The 18,428-nt window shown below is 39.5% G+C and overlaps 2 protein-coding genes across 5 annotated transcripts; both read left to right on the plus strand.

Annotated features, from left to right (window-relative positions):
- The first annotated feature begins 1,129 nt into the window (after nucleotides 1-1,129).
- ccdc80l2 (coiled-coil domain containing 80 like 2) lies at nucleotides 1,130-6,858 on the plus strand. The gene is made up of 12 exons (XM_053869895.1): nucleotides 1,130-1,450; nucleotides 1,517-1,605; nucleotides 1,688-1,861; nucleotides 1,931-2,082; nucleotides 3,387-3,707; nucleotides 3,785-3,995; nucleotides 4,079-4,235; nucleotides 4,394-4,530; nucleotides 4,599-4,750; nucleotides 6,017-6,120; nucleotides 6,259-6,339; nucleotides 6,584-6,858. Exons 1-12 carry the CDS (start codon nucleotides 1,180-1,182, stop codon nucleotides 6,856-6,858), a joined length of 2,124 nt encoding a protein of 707 aa, XP_053725870.1. The 5' UTR covers nucleotides 1,130-1,179.
- Nucleotides 6,859-7,841: 983 nt separating this feature from the next.
- fybb (FYN binding protein b) lies at nucleotides 7,842-16,545 on the plus strand. 4 transcript variants are annotated; one of them, XM_053879700.1, is made up of 19 exons: nucleotides 7,842-7,969; nucleotides 9,310-10,201; nucleotides 11,819-11,936; nucleotides 12,008-12,087; nucleotides 12,228-12,250; nucleotides 12,391-12,440; nucleotides 12,989-13,109; nucleotides 13,198-13,357; nucleotides 13,739-13,859; nucleotides 13,952-13,971; nucleotides 14,107-14,158; nucleotides 14,294-14,380; nucleotides 14,714-14,745; nucleotides 15,373-15,454; nucleotides 15,546-15,645; nucleotides 15,749-15,911; nucleotides 15,979-16,012; nucleotides 16,087-16,118; nucleotides 16,196-16,545. In XM_053879700.1, the coding sequence occupies exons 1-19, from the start codon at nucleotides 7,967-7,969 to the stop codon at nucleotides 16,216-16,218; spliced, it is 2,193 nt and encodes a 730-aa protein (XP_053735675.1). In that variant the 5' UTR covers nucleotides 7,842-7,966; the 3' UTR covers nucleotides 16,219-16,545. The 4 variants fall into 4 exon arrangements, with proteins under 4 accessions (XP_053735675.1, XP_053735682.1, XP_053735700.1 ...); XM_053879707.1 differs by having other exon boundaries at nucleotides 14,110-14,158; XM_053879725.1 differs by lacking the exon at nucleotides 14,294-14,380 and having other exon boundaries at nucleotides 14,110-14,158; nucleotides 16,196-16,544.
- The last annotated feature ends 1,883 nt before the right edge of the window (nucleotides 16,546-18,428 follow it).

The raw sequence follows: 18,428 nt of genomic DNA on the forward strand, positions 1-18,428 counted from the left end.
AAAACTCTTCAATAGTGATGTCTAGTTAGTTCAGTCGTGCAGTCAAGATTTAAGAAAAGGGGCCAAGTAAAAATTCTGGTTCGAATTATTGATGACAACCAGAAGGCAGTAAATATCTGGGCACCAGTAATCTCTTCAAGATGGGACGTAAAATGTGCTATCACCTCACGACGTCCGTGGCGGTTCAATTTATGTTATACACTTGGTGAATTGAGAACAAGGAATACTTTATTAAAGTTGTGTTGTTCATATTACAAGTAATGACATGCAACGTTTAGATTCTGCAGTTTATCGTGTGTGAGAAAGCATCATTGCTAATATCCATGTTTACCCTTATGGCCTTATGTGCAGTTATAAGGTCATGCTAAATGTGTTTGCGTATACATTCACTTTCACTCACACAAATCATCTGTTTCTGCTCCGTCCTGCTCAGCGTGGAATGCAAAGTCTGCTTCGCATTTTTGGATTAAGAAAACAAAAAATAGAAATGTTTCTTTTGCATTATCATAATTTTATCAGCTCTTTTTGGTTTCCCTGTAATGGATTTTAAAATAAGGGGTAACGTGGAAAAAAAGGAAGAATTACTCAATCTTTTTGTGTGTACACATTGATAACCTAAACCACGTTTGCAGAAAAATAAAAGGATGAACGATGTATTGTATAATCAAAGATTAAAAAATAAAACTTTAGTAATGTGTGTTGCTTTTTCCCATGTTTGATGGTAGATGAAAATAACAGCTGAAAGACAGGCATTGTGTGTGTGTGTGCGTGTGTGGTGTGAGGGGAGGGTCAGGCTTTTTTTTCTGCAAGAAAATGCTTTGAAGTGAAGAAAATTCCTTGAGTTTCCTCTTAACAAGAGCCATAATGTGAACCAGAGGCGGCATGCTCACATTCACTCCAGTCAGGGATTCACACCATCGCTGCAAGCAACGCTGTCATTCACCTTTGAGATCCTAGCAAGATTTGTTCTTGGAGGAGTGAGCGTGAAAAGGCGAGCTTGGGCATATCGATGCATAGCATGGATACTTTTCAGCTTTGGGCTTTCTGACTGAGCTGTAGTGGAGAGGACTTTTTTGGAATTACAGAGCCCAACCTCTGCTTGACAAATGTAAATGATGAAAAGTGCATGACTTGCAAAGCGCTTGCCAGCTGCAGTAGATCGTCGTGTCAGCCTCAGCAATGAGGCTTCACTGTCCCCCACTCTTGTTTGCAGCTCTGTGGAGCATCAGCTGCCCACACTTTCTAACTGCATGGCCAAGTCGGTCTCATAGCAAACCCAAGGATCAGTTGGACCCTAATGTGAGAGACTGGGGAGATTACTCAGACCTTCCCACTGGATTTGAGCTCGGGCTCGGGTTGGATGAGGAGCGAGACCATGGAAGCACCAGAGGAGCTGGGCAGCTGTTTCCAACTTTGGCTCCTGAGCTTGATTTTATGGCAGGTTTTGGAGGCAAGTCAACCCAACATTCCGTATGTGGATTCTTTTGTTTTTACATTGCCCTTGTTTGACTTTCAGGCAAAAAGCGACTTTGGTTGATAACTGCTCCGTCACACAACGACCACTACCTGCAAATGATGGAGAAACAGCTGGAGGACATGGAACAGGTGGGGTGCATGGTTTCAAACGCAACGATCACAAGTGTGTGACTAATGAAAATGACAACACATGCTTGTTTTGTATTTAAAGAAAGGGCTCAACTGCCAATTAGCAGAGCGAGACACTTTCATCATCACCATCATACAGAATGCCATGATGGAGGGAAGAATCCAGAAAACAACCATGCAAGGAGATACCACAGTGGAGAGCCTGGATCCTGACACCGTAACTAAACTGCTGCACTACTTCGACCTCACAGATCAGGTAACAGAGGGGATCTTCAACCAATGGGACCAGATGGTGGTTAATCTTAAACAATTCTTCTTGTTATAGGACCAAGCCTTTTCCATGCTTGTTGTAAAGAAAAACCTGCACGTCAGCGAGCGATTCCCCTATCCAGTTCGAGTTGAGGCAATCTTCGATCTCATCGATCAAATGCCCAAGAGGAGGCTCGAGAAGATTGCCAGGAAAGGAGCGGGTCTGAGGTTCAGTCACTACTTTCTTTAGATTTTTGTGTAGATTGGTTGTAGCTATACATCTGAACTGCATCAGGACATTTTAGTACCACGCAAACATTCAGAAAAGGACTCAAACTTTCAAACTCTCCATCTGGTCCTGGGTCTTACCAGTGGTCTGCATGACTGAAACATCTTCTAAGTTCTGTTTCCGTGGAGAGAAGCAGCAGATTCACCTCTTTTCACGCTTGCTTATGGTCTAGATCAGTGCTTCTTAACCATAGGGCCGGGGCCCATGATTGGGCCGCAAGCACCTCCCAGAGGGCCGCTTTTTTGGTTTTCCACCTCTGGACCGCGAGATGCTCAATTTTAATGCATGAGCCACGTATGGTGGCAGTAGTGAGTCACTGAATTGACTTGACAGCTGTAAATCTGTGATAGTTAACAACTATGGAGAAGTTCTTGAAAAGAAAACATGATAAAGAAAGTGATGCCGCCCCAACAGTGAAAACTGTTCATGAAAGCACCTGTTGAAGCAGTTTTGAAATGGTGATACTTTTATTTACACTTCACTTTGGTGTTTAAATAAAATATATTATTTTTATTTTATTATATTTAGACATGGTTTTATTATATTTATTTTATTCAGAACAGTTTGCATCAAGTTTTTCCTTTAGTACATTTGATGAACATGACCTGCACCTGGTTGTGCTGCTGGTTGGACTTTTGACAAATGTCTTTACGGTGATCACATAGTTTCATGTCATTTCACAAGGTTTTGGTTTGTTTACGTGTAAGTAGATTAAATATGGTTATTGATCACAAATAAAATCAAAAGTCATGAATCAGTTCTGTCACTTCAATGGACCCCAGGACCATTTGTTCTGGGAAAAGGTGGGCCCCAATTAAAAAGGTTAATGGTCTAGATCTTTTAAGAATCTTTTAAGGAGAGACTTGTCAGTGTTTAAGGAACGTTTTGCACGTTTCTCTGGAAAAAGCAGAAGGTTGTTACGTTGTAATCATATGGGTTCTCAATTGTAAAGCTAGCGGTTTCATATCGCTAACTTCACATGGCACCCTATAAATATTTGTTGGATATTTCAGTGAAATATTATGTAAATTGCATCTATGTGCAACATGATGTGAGATGAAAAGAGAAAAATAACCTATTGATCATTCACACATTATGAAGAGACATAAACAGATTGCCATACGTTAATAGACAAATCCTTAATTTAGTCACAATTGTGTTAAAGTAAATAAAATTGAAAAGCTCTATTTTCAATATGCTTACTCTTACTCTGCTCCTTACTGTCTCCAATGTGTTTTCCCAGGTGTAAGACCTTCAAAAAAGTTGTAGTGAAGAGGAAGAAGATGGTTAAGAAGAAGGTTGTCTTGAGCCCTCAAAGACAAGGTAATGTGACTTCAGTGGTGATGTTGCCAAACAAACGTCCTGTAGACAAAAAAGCTGCTCTGAAGAACAAGATTCAGGATATACTGAGTGGACGGTCAAGATTCGTCATTCGCAAGGAGCCAAACGTGGGCTCATCGAAAGGCCAAGGCGCCAACAGTGGAGGAGAAGCGGAGCGAGGAAAACATGAATCACCAAACACTCCACCGGTGTCGAAGAATAAAGAAGAAGAGAAGAAAGACAGGTTCTGTTGTCTGTCAAATTATCCAAAAATAAAGGCCCCTGTCTTCTAACTGAATATATTCTTGTGACATATGGCAGCCATGACTCCAAAATGGATGTAAAGAATGGATTGGAGAAAGGTGTTGATAAAGTAAAGGATGATAAACAAGGGTCCAAGAAGAAGGGTAAAGGAAAGAAAGGAAGGAAAGGAAAAGGAAGGGGGAAAAAGTCCAACAAGGAGGCAAGTGAAACAGATAAAGCAGCTCTGAAGGAGTTCTTGAACAAATTTCGAGGCAGGAGGCGTTTGATGGTGAGCATTGCTGTCTACCTCTAAGACATCCTTTTCTTCCCAACATCCATCCGTCTAATCTTGATCATGTGTCTCTATTCAAGGTGATATCCACACCCAGCAGAGATGCAACACTCTTCATCCAACAGGAACAGGAGAACGACAAGCAGCAATGTGAACTGGCTAAGAGAAGAATCACAGTGGTGACCATCGTGGGTCAGGACAGGGATACTACACTCACTCTGCACCATTACCAGCTGGGTCAGTCGAATAAGTCCTTGTCTGAAGAAGTTATGTTTGCGCTCTTCCTCTCTCTCTCTCTCTGTCCATCCATCCTTCTAAAGGAATCTCAGCCTATGTTGTCCATGTTCAAGTCCATGGTGCTGTTCTCTTTTAACTTACAATACCGTGTGTTTCAGAGTCTGAACCTCCACCCAAAGACCAACCGCATCAGCTCTCAGATTCAGGTTTAATCTCATTGTTGAGAGCTGAGCTGGGTCTGTCCTCCGCTGACCTCTTTTCCATGACCGTCACAGACTATGACATCAAGCAAGACGTGAGGCATCAAGAAAAGGTGATTGTACATAAGATAAATGAAGTCTGATGCATATGTTTTACCGACAGAGAGTGTTTGAAGCTCCACCATCCACCCAGGCTTTTTTTGAGTATGTGGACAGCTTTCCCTCACGAGAATCGGAAAAACAGGAAGAAAGGAAAAGCACCGTGGTTTGCGTCGGAGACAAGCAGCACCCGAAAGCTGAGAACTTACTAACCAGGTGGGTAATCACGCGACTCAACAAGCAGTTAACATTGAATAAAGCTACACGGGTCTCCTTAACTAAAATCAACACTCAGAAAAAAGTGCACAAAACCAATGAACCAATGTAAAACCAATGTAACACCAACCATGTTACTCAAAGATTTACACTCCTCTTTGTGAGAAAACCGTCATTGGTCAATTACAAATCTCATTTTTTGATCAATTCTGACATTTTTGGTGACTTTTTTTAGGGTTTTTAAAGATGTAGAATTCATTTTTGCCATTTCCTTGACCTTGAGGTAGGCAAACCCTTGGTTTTTTATCCCCGGTAGGCCTAACCTCTATTCTTATAATTCTCTCAATAATAATTCTACAGATGACTAGCTGCATATTCTGCCATCGCAGTTTTGGAGGCTGTCAACAGATCCAAAGCACCCATGACAAATACTAAAGCTTTGTCAGAAGTCTGAGAAAAGTCACGAAAAATGTCAAAACTGATAAAAAAAGAAGTGAGATTTGTAATTGACCGATGATAAGAAAATAGAGTCCAAATAGATTATCTAGATTTTCTCAAAATGATGAGTTTAAATCTCTGAGTGACATACCATTCTTAAAGCCTCACATATATGGCTGGTATAGGTTTGTTTTGTGCACTTTTTTCTGGGCGTTGATTTTTGTTAAGGAGACCTGTGGCTAATGATTGCTTCAATAGTTGTGTTTTGGTCCACTATAGTGATTTAAGATAACATTGACATGACATTACAAGCAGGCGGAAAACTTTTTCCAACCCTGGTCCTGAATGTGAAGTGGTGCAACACTCTTAGCACTCAGCAAAAGGCCATAATAAAGAGATCAGCCACAAAGACATTGTCCCATTTCGCTCTAATGAAGCGGAGAAAACTAGTCCGACAATGAGCGGTGTCTGTCCCTTGTCACTCATTGACCACACAATAATAAAGAAGGTAAAGTGTCAAAAGTGATTGGTGACTTCAAACCAGCCCAGGTCATTGTACGACGCAAGGTTGCATGGGCTCCTAAGGATCCCCACGCTGAGCCCGCCTTGAGCGCAACATCGAAGCAGAAATAACATTTGGACTGAGCTCCTCAATTTGGATTTACTTGTAAAAAAATATCTATTTTTTTAATAACTTCAGTGCTCACAAAAACAGCATTCCAGCATCTCTCATTACATCCCCCTACTATTTTTCTGAACTCAGATCATAATATAATACTGTGTCCTTCATCCCCACAAATGAAGCGCTGTCTGTCATTGAATGTGTAGGTTTATGTCCAAGCGGCGTCTCCTGCTCGTCTCATCTCCCTCAGAGGACGATTATTCTTTCCAGCAGCAGCTTTTGGCTCTCAGAGGACAAGAGTGTCACCTCGGTTAGTAACGTTCCTCGCATTCACCTACCAAGTGTACGACCAGCATTGATAAATGCCAGAACAATTAAATGAATTATGTGTAACTCAATACTGACTCCCTGAATTTCTGAGAAAAAGTATTTGCTTTCTCTTTTCCAGGCATTAGGCACTTTGCTATGCTGAAGCTGACGGGAACAGGAGACAAAGCTTCAGGAAGTGTTGAACAGTTTCCTCTCAATGGTGAGTCCCAGCCATTAGTTTATACATTGTAACGTAATTGTTTATTTGTTCATAATACTAATCAAAACGCTTCAAAGTATTCATCACATCTGTAGTATTATGATATTGGGATTCATCTGTCACGCACATTTCTGTTCGAATTCCATATACAGTACATGATGACTCTTAAAAATAATGCGGATGAGGTGAGTTCTGGAGGCACTGCCCCCTTGTGTTCTCATGTGCGTCTGATCTCACTTTCCAGGTCGCAGTCAGAGCGAGGTTGAACCACTTTCTCGTGACGCGGTGAACAACCTGAGAGAGCAGTTGAAGATCAGCAAGGAATACTTCAGCATGTTGCTGGTGGGGAAGGATGGTGACGTCAAAGCGTGGTTCCCTTCACCTATGTGGTCTTTGGATAACATCTATGACCTGGTGGACTCGATGGAGCTCCGCATTCAGGAGGAGCAGCTGCAGAGGAGACTGGGCATCAGCTGCCCAGATGACAGAGGCAGAGGAGGCGTTGACGGACGGCATTAACAAAACTACGTTGTGGACAAAGCATCACTTGATCTGAACAATGGTCTTCTAATAAACAGCTTTTTCATTTGCAATGTTTTGTTCAGTTCATTTAAATCATCTCTCAGATATCACTTAACACATCTTGGATCAAAACGTCCTTTTTTTTTCCACGATTGCCTTAGCAGAGGCATCCAATGTTGCGTATGTATTTTGGCATCACTTCAGTCCAGACACTCCATCACATCATATACAGTACTCCAAATGTTTCCTGTGTAGACAAACTGTTTCAGGAATAGAAGCTCTGGCTTTGATTTAAATTAGACAGCACCTGCTTTTAAATAGATTCAGATGCTCAGTAAAATGACTTGTACAGGGAGAGTTCTGGGTAGCTGCAGGGAACTTGAGCTTTATGAAAAGATTCGTTGTGTTCCCAACAATAATGAAATGTTTGCTACATCGTCTTCTCATCTACAAACAGGACGATTTGGAGTGTCTCCAAAATGATCAACAGAGAAACATCACAGGAGAACAAAGACGCAAGTCGATTTAAGTTGACCTTTCCATAGTAACAAGTTGTGACACATCCGACGGTACACTTTATCTCCACTAGGGGACAGCGGTGTTCTGTTTTCTGTCCTCTCTAAAGCGCGTTCTGCACATTAAAAAAGTCACTCTTAAATGGGAATGGAATTTTGTTGTTACACTTTAATATGTTGCGCCTATACCGTTACAAACTACATCATGTGAACTGATTTTGATTCTGTCCACGGTAACACTTACATATCTGCTGTAAACAGTGCCAGCTTAACCATTTGGAAGGTACTATTGATTGTTCAGAAAAGTAGTTCAAACAGTACAACACGAGTAACAATGGTGGCCTTGCAATAGAGGGAAAACTGGCGGAAGTAAGAGAAGGAGAGACCTAGCCAACCTTCAATACGTAGAAGGGAGGAAGTGGTCATGCCTGTGATAAGTTTACCCTGCTGTTTCACCCTTAGACACATGTTGCTTTGACTCTCTTCCTTTCACACGCAGTGCTCGCTCCTCATTTGTCGGGTTCAGCAGCACAAGACAGACACCTGAAGGACCTGACTTCTGCCTCGATGTCACAGACTGGACTTTAAGCATGGTGAGTTAAAAGCTTCTGGATTCAAAATTGTGCAGAGCAGTATGGCATTTTGAGAGGTATGAGAAGATGGAATCCTTTACAATTTACACACATGGATGCAACAGATTTAGCGGCTTGCTAGGAATATTTTTCTTAATTATAAATTCTGACAATACTGTTTATGATAAATACATTAGTCAGAGAAAAACATTTTTTGGGTTTGCATCATCTCAAAATATAGGAAATCAATGTGAAAGCTTTGCCTTTTTCAAGGGCAATGCTCCATTCTTATCCTTCACTTATCACAGAATAATAAATAAACATTTAAAACTAGTCACAAAAGGAAGTAAAACACTATAATGTTCACACAACATTTCCACGTTGTTGGCGTTAGCGTTGTGAAGAACTTGTGCTTGTTCTTCATTTTGAAAATATGTGTTAGGAAAAGCAGAAATTGCAACATGTTGTGTCATTTCGGGTATGTGTTTGAGAAACAAGAGGGGACTTTTTTATTCACTTCTCTCTTCGAGTTCGTATTTTATCTTAATATTTACTTAGCCCTCCTGAATATTACTTTGTAGAATTAACTGGATTAAACATTTAAAACACACATTAATTATAAAACACTAGACTAATGGATATATTCAATTATCAATACATCGACAGGCAGGTGTGCATTACTAACAAGTGGAGTGGATATTGCTTTTTCTATTTCTGTCATAGGATACAAGGAGGATACAAGCCAAGAGCACACGTACCAGATTGGCAGAATATGCTGCTTATGGCTTTCCCATGGTTTGAAATGATGCCTACAAATTTAAAATTGTGTTCAGTTTTCAAAACCTACCAAAAAAAAAGCATGAGTTTTATAAGCCGCTTTATTATGAAAAAAAAAAAATCCCACCATGGTCTCAGTTAACATATTTAGTTTCACCAACTCCAGCTGTGTGACCTCATTTTCTTATCTCTACTTCCTGGTTCAATTGTTCTGACCCCACTAGCCCATAAAACTAAGTACTCCCAACACTGGTACTACACACTGGGGTTGATGCAGAAACAACAGAAAACATTTCCATTCATGTCATCTTAGAAAATACGAGGGTCGATGAAGCGAGCCAGGTGTGACACACCTGCTGCAGTGGAAGTATCACAAATATACAGGCACTTGAGTCATATAAAATATATATGAATTACTCTACTCATAATTTAATTGAAAATAAAAGTGTACCTGACATTTAAAACGTGTTTGTCATGTTATTCCAACACTTTTATTAATATTGCATTCAGACTTTGAACAATGATATTCAGTACACTCTGTATTTTCCCAGTTCTGCCAGTAATATCATGGTTCTTTTCTGAAGGAGAACGCCAGTGACATAAAGACCATCATGGCTCGCCTTCAAGCCAGGGGCTTGAACGCTGCAGAGGGTCAATCAGAACCACCTGCACGGAGTGAACCACCTGGAAGACTCAAACAACCTGTACAGCCCAGTTTATCCACTGGGACAAAGAAACCCCCCTTTGAGAGTTTCTCAGGAAATCTACCCCCTAAACCGTCTTTTTTGAAAAACACGGCGTCCACTAATATTCACCCATCTGGGAGCGAAACCAACAAAACCACTGGCAGACCAGTAATGCCTCATAAAGTCCCACTATCCACGAAGCCCAATTTTAGCGAAGTCAAAGACGCAGCATCAAAACCTCTTTTTACCAAGCCCCCTCTTACATCTTCCAATTCAGACCTCAAACCCGCGTTTCCAAAACCTCCTCAGGGACTAAACACTAAGCCGAGTTGGGTGATGAACAGGAATGGCAGCAGTCCTTCCTCCGTCAGCCCACCGCCAAAGATCTCTATGCCAAATCAAATGTCAAGCAGCAGACCATGGCAGCAAAGTGAAGAAAAGCCAAATGATGATGCCCCGAAAAAGTTCCCACCTTCATCAAACACCCACTTTAAACCCTCCTCCACCTTCAGAAACCTCCAGAGTAACTTCAGCAAAGACACAGAAAAGACAGAAGTGACTATAGAAGCAGGAAACAAAGCTTCTTTTCCTGCTCCGACGTCTGTCCCTCCACCAATACCTGCACCCAGCAAGAAGCCCAGCCTGAAGGTCAAGTCAGGCTCACCTTTGAATTCAGGCCCAAAACAAAAGGCTCTTCCACACCCATCAACTCTCGGCCCTCCTCCTGTTAAACCTCAACGACCACCATACGTCAACTTAGACATTTTCAGAGCTGCTGACACCTCAAATGGTAAGTGAGCTCAAACACACGTTGGCATCTAAACAGTCGTACACACAACTCAACTCAACACAGAAACACAAAGCTCTAGAAGGCATCTAATCTAATCTACTTTTAAACAGTTAAATAATGGTCTGAATCAAAGATCCCCCCCGAACTTTGCAACGCTGTTCTAATTTTAGTTGACGTGTCTACTTCAATACATGACATACACGTGTGTCTGTTTTATAATATCCTTTCTGTGTTGGTGGGCACATTGAACATTGAACAGTGAACATTGAAAAAGACATTCTATTACGCATGTTGTTGTTGTACCAACTCACTCCACTGCCATACGTTCACAGTTCACAAGTGCCAACTGTTATCGTTCTAATACCTAAGCACAGGGCTTTAATGTTGGAGGAATACAGGAAGTGGTTGCCTTAACTGACGTTCCAAAATCTTTATTGCACTGAACTGCACTTGTGCAACAGAATCAAAGCAAGACTGCCACCAGATTAAGAGAAACACCACACCAGTATCATGCCATCACTCCAGCCAGTCTGCCACCATACTACCAAGTGGCTCACCTCAAAGAGCTTCCACCACCAAAGTAGAAGAGGGATCATAATGCACATACTAGCAAATGGCATGATCGCCATCTGGCAGGTTACTTTTTCAAGTGGCGTGATATATAAACGTGATATATATATAGCTCATCTTAAGAGGGCAGGGAATTTATTGCGAAATATCAAAATCAACTTGAAAATGCATAGCTGACACATCACTCTCACACATTGCAGAGGTGTGATAACACTTCAGTGAGGTTCGACTCGCCTTGCTCCATTGCCCGAGAGGCACCATAATTGATTCAAACATATCGTAAAAATCACTATCACGATAAAAAAAAAAAACATTAATCCAAATTAGCCTCCAGCTTTTTCATAAGCAAGACCTGCCGAGGGACGACTTTCCGAGTTGGAAAAAAAGAAATTCACTCTTGATGCATTTGGTTCCTCTTTTAGTCCTGGTAAGTTCCCTGTCTTGTTTGACAGCTCCCCTCCCCCTCTCTCTTTGCTCTCAGCTCAGAGTTTGTTCATGACATGGGGAAGTAAGTAGAAAAAAGGGATAGTTTCGGTTTAGTAGCTACATCTACAAACACTTGAACATCAAGATTGATTGAGGGTTAAAGTTTAAAGGCACCTCGACAAAAAGAAGGGCGATCCAAGCGTGCCGATGTTGATGAGCAGATGAGTACGAGATGGTGTGTTAGAGGCCTAAAAGCAGGACTTCTCCTAATGCAGAGTGATATCAGCGAAGGTTCTCTTTCACGTAGCTCATGTTTTATATTAAGCACTTGACTTTAGATCTTGAAAATCTGCCTCCCTTAATTCAAAACAGGGTCCTCAGTTTTTAGTAACTTAGCAAAACCTACGGCAAAGTCAACATATACTTTGTTGTGTTAATGTTTATATGAAATTAATCTGGGGTTTAAGGCAAACCAAACAAATACATAATGAAAGTTGATCATTCAATACCTAATTCACGGTTCCTGCCACCCACACACTTGGTAGACATGTTTATTTAAACAAGTCCACAATATAAAATATTATGTAACAATGTTATAACTAAATGACATCTTTGTCGCAGGTTCTCACATATTTAAAAAGGGCCAGACCCCAGCTGCAAGTAACGTCAGCAACACTGGGCCCCCAGTCCGGACCAGCCAGGGAGCGGCTCCAAATCTGCCTCAACGACACGGAACAATGTAATCATCACAGCAGAGCAGCAACAAACGATCCTCACGCGCTGATATTTTTTTCGTGAACATTTTTGCAGAATCCAGTCAGAGGAAATCTACGATGATGTTGAAGAGGTCATCGACTCCAACTCTCCGCCACCTCTCCCACCCATGACAAGTTCAGTCCTGCTTTATTTGATCCATCATTTTACATGTCTTTCACACAAAAGAGGAAGAATGAAGGGAATGATGTAATGTTGTTGACTTTAAAAATTAAATAAATACAAAATTTCCTAACTGTAACTTTCTTCTGATTAGGTCATCCAAGTCAGGGGGCAAAGGTGAGGCTTTCACGATGAAGCGTGATGTGTAGATGTGAACAAACCCCAGAGGGGATGCACAGTCATCGAAAGGAGCCACTTAAAAGACACTAAAATCATCTGAAACTTCTGTGTTACAATATTCATGTTTTACACCTTAGGAACAAAGTGACGATGACGGTGAGATGTATGAAGACCTCGAAGATCGATGGTGAGTAATGTTTTTGTATTGTTGATGAAGAAAATGTGTATCCTAACGAATATAACCCATTGAACTTTGAACTGACCATTAACTGTTACAAACAAAATTTGTGTCTGATGAATATGTACTTTGTTTCCATCTTTATCTGACTATAAAATACGATTAAATCATGGTCTAGATTTATAAGTGAAATGATTTTAACTGACACTATTAAGAATGACCAATGCTAATTTAGCATTTTGTCAGTAAATATATCCAGAAAAGCAAACCTTAAATGCAGAAAAAAAAAATATTCACAAGCACATTCGACAGCTTCACCATGTAAGTGATAGCGTGAATGGTACTGCCATCTAGTGGAAGACTTTATACTTCAACAACACTCGATTCCAGTATGAACCTGAATAACGTTTAAAATAACGTTAAACAAACCATTCAAATGATGAATCACACAACAATAATGACATTCTGTTCAGATCTTTTCAGCACATTTAAGAAACGCTGGACAAGCGAAAAGCGTTCATAGTGCTGGTTATTTACTTGTTTTTCATGTTAATAAGGGATGAACAAAATATTGAAAAAGACAAGGACGAGAAAGAGCAGAAGAAGCGGCTTGAGGCTGAGAGGAAAGAACAGAAAGAGCGAGAGAAGAAGGAACAAGATGGTCGAAAAAAGTTCAAAGTGAGAAGACGGAATTCAAGCATTTCTCTTTTTGCCACAAATATAATATAAATAATTAACTGTTTTTTTGTTGTTCACTCTGTATCAGCTGGTTGGTCCTATGACAGTGATCCATCAAGGAAAGGCTCTGATGGACTGCAGAGGTAGCAAGACAGATCTGGCTCTGAAGCAGGGAGAGAGCCTTGACATCATACGCACCCAAGGAAACCCAGAGGGAAAATGGCTGGGACGAAACCAGGATGGATCGAGTAAATGATTTGTTTTACCTGCACTGAAACAAAATTTGGCAGCAGAAGCCGAACTTGAATAAAATTCAAAAGGTTCAGACAAATACTGAATAATACCAAACATCAAAAGTGGGTGTTAAGATTTCCACAACTTTTATGTTGGATAGTCAAGAACATTGTTATTTCTCAAAGAAAGTACATGTCTAGATTACTGAATATTTTTCTGCATGTTGTTTTTCGGCTGTTTTATATTTGGCCATAAAATGTTGGGAGCATCCTTATCTTTATTATTAAAAAATAGTGCTATTTCAGTAAATGATTCTAACTTAACAAATAATCCTAAAGAAATCACGAGTGAATCAGTATTATAGGCAACTTTATTTGTTCTGATGTCTCCAACAGTCGGTTATGTGAAGATCACCTCAGTAAAAATCGACTTCAACAGTTTGAAGAATTATCAAACTCAGAAGGCCGATGACCAAGAGGTCTACGATGACATTGAACAGGCCTCCTCAGGCGACAGGTAAGAGGGAATTCAATTCCAAAATAAAAACCTACTGCAGTATTCCAAGTCATGTCCTTGGTTTCATTCTACTTTTTTTTGTCTCTCTACAGTGCTGCAAAAGAATTTAGAGGTACGTTCTTCCCCCCATCCCTGCCCTTTTTGTTTTAGTTTTTTTTTTTAAATCAACAATTGAACATGGAGGTTTAGATTCAAGAATGACTAAAAAGTCAACACAAATGTGATGATTTTGTTCTTCTCCCTGTAGCAGAAGATGACGAAATCTATGATGACGTTGTTGACGCGGAGCTGCATGACTCGTAAGAATTGAGTTTTTCAACTCACAAATGACCAACATATATAATGTATTTCAACAGTGTTGTGGAGTTTAAAGAGAAATACAGATAACATTAAATACGTCAACATTTAAGTTGTTTCATGCTTTGGACTTTTAGCTCCTTTCAATCCAGATCTTCTTATATGAAGGCTCGCAACTTATTGAGGATCATTGACCGGAACAGACGTCCGTCCAGCTCAAAAGTGTAAAATGCACTCAGTAGTAAGATTCATCCATGTCTATTGCAATCCAGAAATTGTACCTTCTTGATGTGCGAAAATAAATTGGGTTCCTTGATCTCTTCCTCAATAACTATCTGTCAACTAATTACTGCATGATCAGAAACATGTACTTAATCCACTGATTTTCAAAGTAATTTATTAAAGGTAAGTTATTCTCAAATCAAAAAACACCATTGACACCAAAAAAAAATCTATCCTAATATGCAAAATGATCTTCTGACTGCTTTTAACCACATTGCAGTGCATGAATTGTGAAGCCATGACAGAGATTGATGTAAGTTTTCCTTTATTTCCAGTGCACCGCCACCATGCCCTGAGAGGAGCCCAGGTATTCTTTAACTTACCTATGATAAGTTGCCATGTTTTATCGCCTTATTTAAACTAAAGCTCTTTTCATGTCTTGAAAATATTTGAATAAGAATTTCAATGTTATAAGAATTTCAAGTCCATTCAGAGCAGTGGAAACCCTGGCCATTGTGTAGTGAAAAACCTCCCTGAACCAAAGCAAACAGATGCTTTTGTTTGCTTTGGTTCAGGGATTCCTCCATGTTTGTGTGATCAGTGGACAAGGAACTCCTGCACTGACAAAGGTTCCCTGTTGTCTGGAGAGTAAACTGTTCAATTAAATTAAATTATTTTTTGTTGTAATTAATGAATTGTTCTAATCTTGTAAAAAAAAAAATCGTAATTAACTCATTAAAGTTCCACCACTAATTAATATACAAGTATATGTCATTTATAATTTATCAGTCACATTGGAATAATTCCCAAAATGCTGTGGAAACCTGCAAACCAAAATTTGGAAGTCGCTGCTGAAAATAAACCAGAGCAGTGATATGTGTGTGCTTCTCCTGTCAGAACTTGTCTCCATAGATTTTAGAATTCTATTGCGCTCATTTCATCATCATACATAGATTTCGGTTTGAAATCTGAAACCATTTTTTTGTATCCTCAGATCAGCGAGGAGCTGCGGTAGATGAGGAGATATACGATGATGTCGATGCACAGAGCCCACCTCTACTTCCTCCTGTCAGCAGGTATCAAAGCCACAGATCTATGTAACTGCAGTTGTGGGGGTTATGGTTAAAATAAAGTCATTCTACTAATTCCCCTGAACGCTTCACCTAGCATACCAACTTTGAAGAATAAAAACAAAGGTGAAGAGATCGATCCGAAAAGACAGAAGAAGATGGAAAAAGAGGAGAAAGAATTCAGAAAAAAGTTCAAAGTATGTTTCTTTTTTTTTTGGAAAGCCTCAGCAAAATGTGGCTTTCATATGAAGAAGAGGATGTTGTTTCTTAAATGTAAACGAACGTGTCTATTGTCTCTAGTACGAGGGGGAAATTCAGGTCCTGGATCAGGTGACAGTTCTTCCGACGATGACCAATAAGAAGTGGAGCGGGAAAGAGCTGTCAATTAAAGCCGGTGAAAAACTTGACGTCATTGTCAAACCTGTTGATAATAAAATGGTTTGTCGCAATGCAGAAGGCAAATGTAAGTACATGCGGCCATTCATAATTTGAATGAATTCATTGTTTTAACTGGAATCTGTCCATCACAGTTGGATATGTGGCAACTATTCACATTGTGACTGAGTAAGTGTGAACGTGTTACTATGAGGACACATGTTGATCAATTACGTGCTCATGAGGTTTTTTTTTTTTCACAGTGATGGTGAAATATATGACGATGTTGGAGAAGGTATGCTATTTTTCATTATCAGTACAGAATCCCACAACAATATTTTATGTGAACTTTTTTTTTTTTTTTCTTTTCAGACTGCATCTACGACAATGACTGAGAGTCCCTGCAGTGTCTTTATTGCTAGTATTTATTGTCTTTCTTCTGCCTTGGTCTCAGATTTTATGGTTCATCAATATGACTGAATATATTAAACAACAACAGCATAATATCTGCTTTCAGGAAGACATGCCAGCATTGCTACAGCCTGTTATGCTTCGCTAAATTCATCAGCTCAACCTGACAATAACAACACTTCTGTTCTCACCCAGTTTTTATTTAAGACTTTCGAAACTTTAATTTATTTTATTCATTTAAGTAAAACAATTTGTACACAAATAAACAACTGGTGAAAAAGTCTTAAAGTTCCTCACTTTTTTCCCCACCTACAAGAGAGCAGGTGAATTGAAGTTAGGGACCATCAGCAAGTTCTCACCGTCAATATCTTTGTGAAATCATCAATGAGGTCAATGAAAAACGCCCATTTTAGGAGAGACAATTATGAATGTGATTTTATCACACTAGAAAAATATGGATCGACAGCTAAAATAATCATTTTGAGAATGTGATGTAAATCTGTAATAATTTTTTTTATTTCTAATAATTCTTCAATAGCTTCCAGGAAATGGGACCAAATGGGTCCAAAGTTATTGTAAACAGTCAGAAGACATGAGACACATCTGGAACAGCAGTTGGTATTTCATTAGAATACTGTCATTATTAATTGTGAATATTTTATGTCATATTTTGCAATAATTCTTCAATAGCTTCCAGGAAATGGGACCAAATGGGTCCAAGTCTATTGTCAACAGTCAGAGGACACGAGACACATCAAATGAATTGGGAAAAGCAGCTTGTATTCAATAATAATAGCACAGCAACACACGTTATAACAACACAGTCAATACAATTCGAACATTAACAATTACAAAACAATGTTTATTTTCCTGTGATTACAGTGGTCCATCTTAGTAAACATTTGTTTTTATTATGAGCTCGTATTGCATTCATTCTTCTTCACAGAGGATGCACTTCCACTGTAAGTCCTGTGCCTCCACATATTTTTTGGGGTCCATCCCCAAACACTGGGCATGAAACCACAGTTGGCATCCGTCACATTGGACCTGTTATATCATTACAACAATGTCATTAGCCTTATTTTTCTTCTTGTTTCCGTATATCGTACAGGTTGTCATTTTTCTTTGAAGAACTCACCCAGTTTGTCAGGGGAGGTCCTGACCCCGGGGGTCTTCTATCTGCACACATATGATTTTAAAATATTTGAGTCACATGGCGTGGCATGTAATCTTTACATTTTTGACCTGATCCCTGAAGGATTTTTTTTAAATCTCTTTTTTCATTTCCTCTTTTGAGGTTTTGAAACTGATGTCAGGGATCTTAGGGAAGGACTTCATTATAGCTTGTGCAATCTGAAAATGAAGGACCAGGTTACTGGGAATATGTGCTCTACACAAAGTCCAACTCAATAGAAGACTGCAGGACATATATGGACGAGCAAAAATTATTGTTCTGTCATCCAATTTAGAGAATACTTTCTCATGAGAAGAACATGCCATGGAAAAACCGAATGGGTTGATGTGAAGTGGCATGGAGCAGTTTTGCATCACCCACTTCAAGAAAACGGCTACAACTGTGGCATCATAATTATAAAGGTTAGTTATTTACAGCATCCACTTTTTTTTTTAGATACTTAAACTATAATTGTCAGCAACGACCTTTTAGACATAGTGATAAACATAAATATATGAAAATACTTTGATGTAATTTATGATAATTATTTATTATCACAATCTGATACATGCGCTCACTTTTGCAAAGTGGACACGTTTTTGCTCCCATTTGGGGAAAAAACCCATTCGGTTTTTCCATGGCATGTTCTTCTCATGAGAAAGTATTGTCTAAATTGGATGACAGAACAATAGTTTTTGCACGTCCATATATGTCCTGCAGTCTTCTATTGAGTTGGACTTTTGTGTAGAGCACATATTCCCAGTAACCTGGTCCTTCATTTTCAGATTGCACAAGCTACAATGAAGTCCTTCCCTAAGATCCCTGACGTCAGTTTCAAAACCTCAAAAGAGGAAATGAAAAAAGAGATTTTAAAAAAATCCTTCAGGGATCAGGTCAAAAATTTAAAGATTACATGCCACGCCATGTGACTCAAATGTTTTAAAATCATATTCCTAATTAGTGTTTCAGTGTTTGATGAAAACACCTGCTGTGTGATGTGTGCAGACAGAAGACCCCCGG

The sequence above is a fragment of the Synchiropus splendidus genome, chromosome 1 (assembly GCF_027744825.2).
Source record: "Synchiropus splendidus isolate RoL2022-P1 chromosome 1, RoL_Sspl_1.0, whole genome shotgun sequence".
NCBI classification, from domain to species: Eukaryota; Metazoa; Chordata; class Actinopteri; order Syngnathiformes; family Callionymidae; genus Synchiropus; species Synchiropus splendidus.

Excerpts from the sequence above, each read along its gene's own strand:
- ccdc80l2 (XM_053869895.1), top strand. The coding sequence starts at position 1,180 with ATGAGGCTTCACTGTCCCCCACTCTTGTTTGCAGCTCTGTGGAGCATC. Across the intron at positions 1,862-1,930 it reads ACTTCGACCTCACAGATCAG|GACCAAGCCTTTTCCATGCT; the intron begins GTAACAGAGGGG and ends TTCTTGTTATAG. Across the intron at positions 3,708-3,784 it reads GAAGAAGAGAAGAAAGACAG|CCATGACTCCAAAATGGATG; the intron begins GTTCTGTTGTCT and ends GACATATGGCAG.
- fybb (XM_053879700.1), top strand. Across the intron at positions 13,110-13,197 it reads ATGGTCGAAAAAAGTTCAAA|CTGGTTGGTCCTATGACAGT; the intron begins GTGAGAAGACGG and ends ACTCTGTATCAG. Across the intron at positions 15,912-15,978 it reads TCGCAATGCAGAAGGCAAAT|TTGGATATGTGGCAACTATT; the intron begins GTAAGTACATGC and ends TGTCCATCACAG.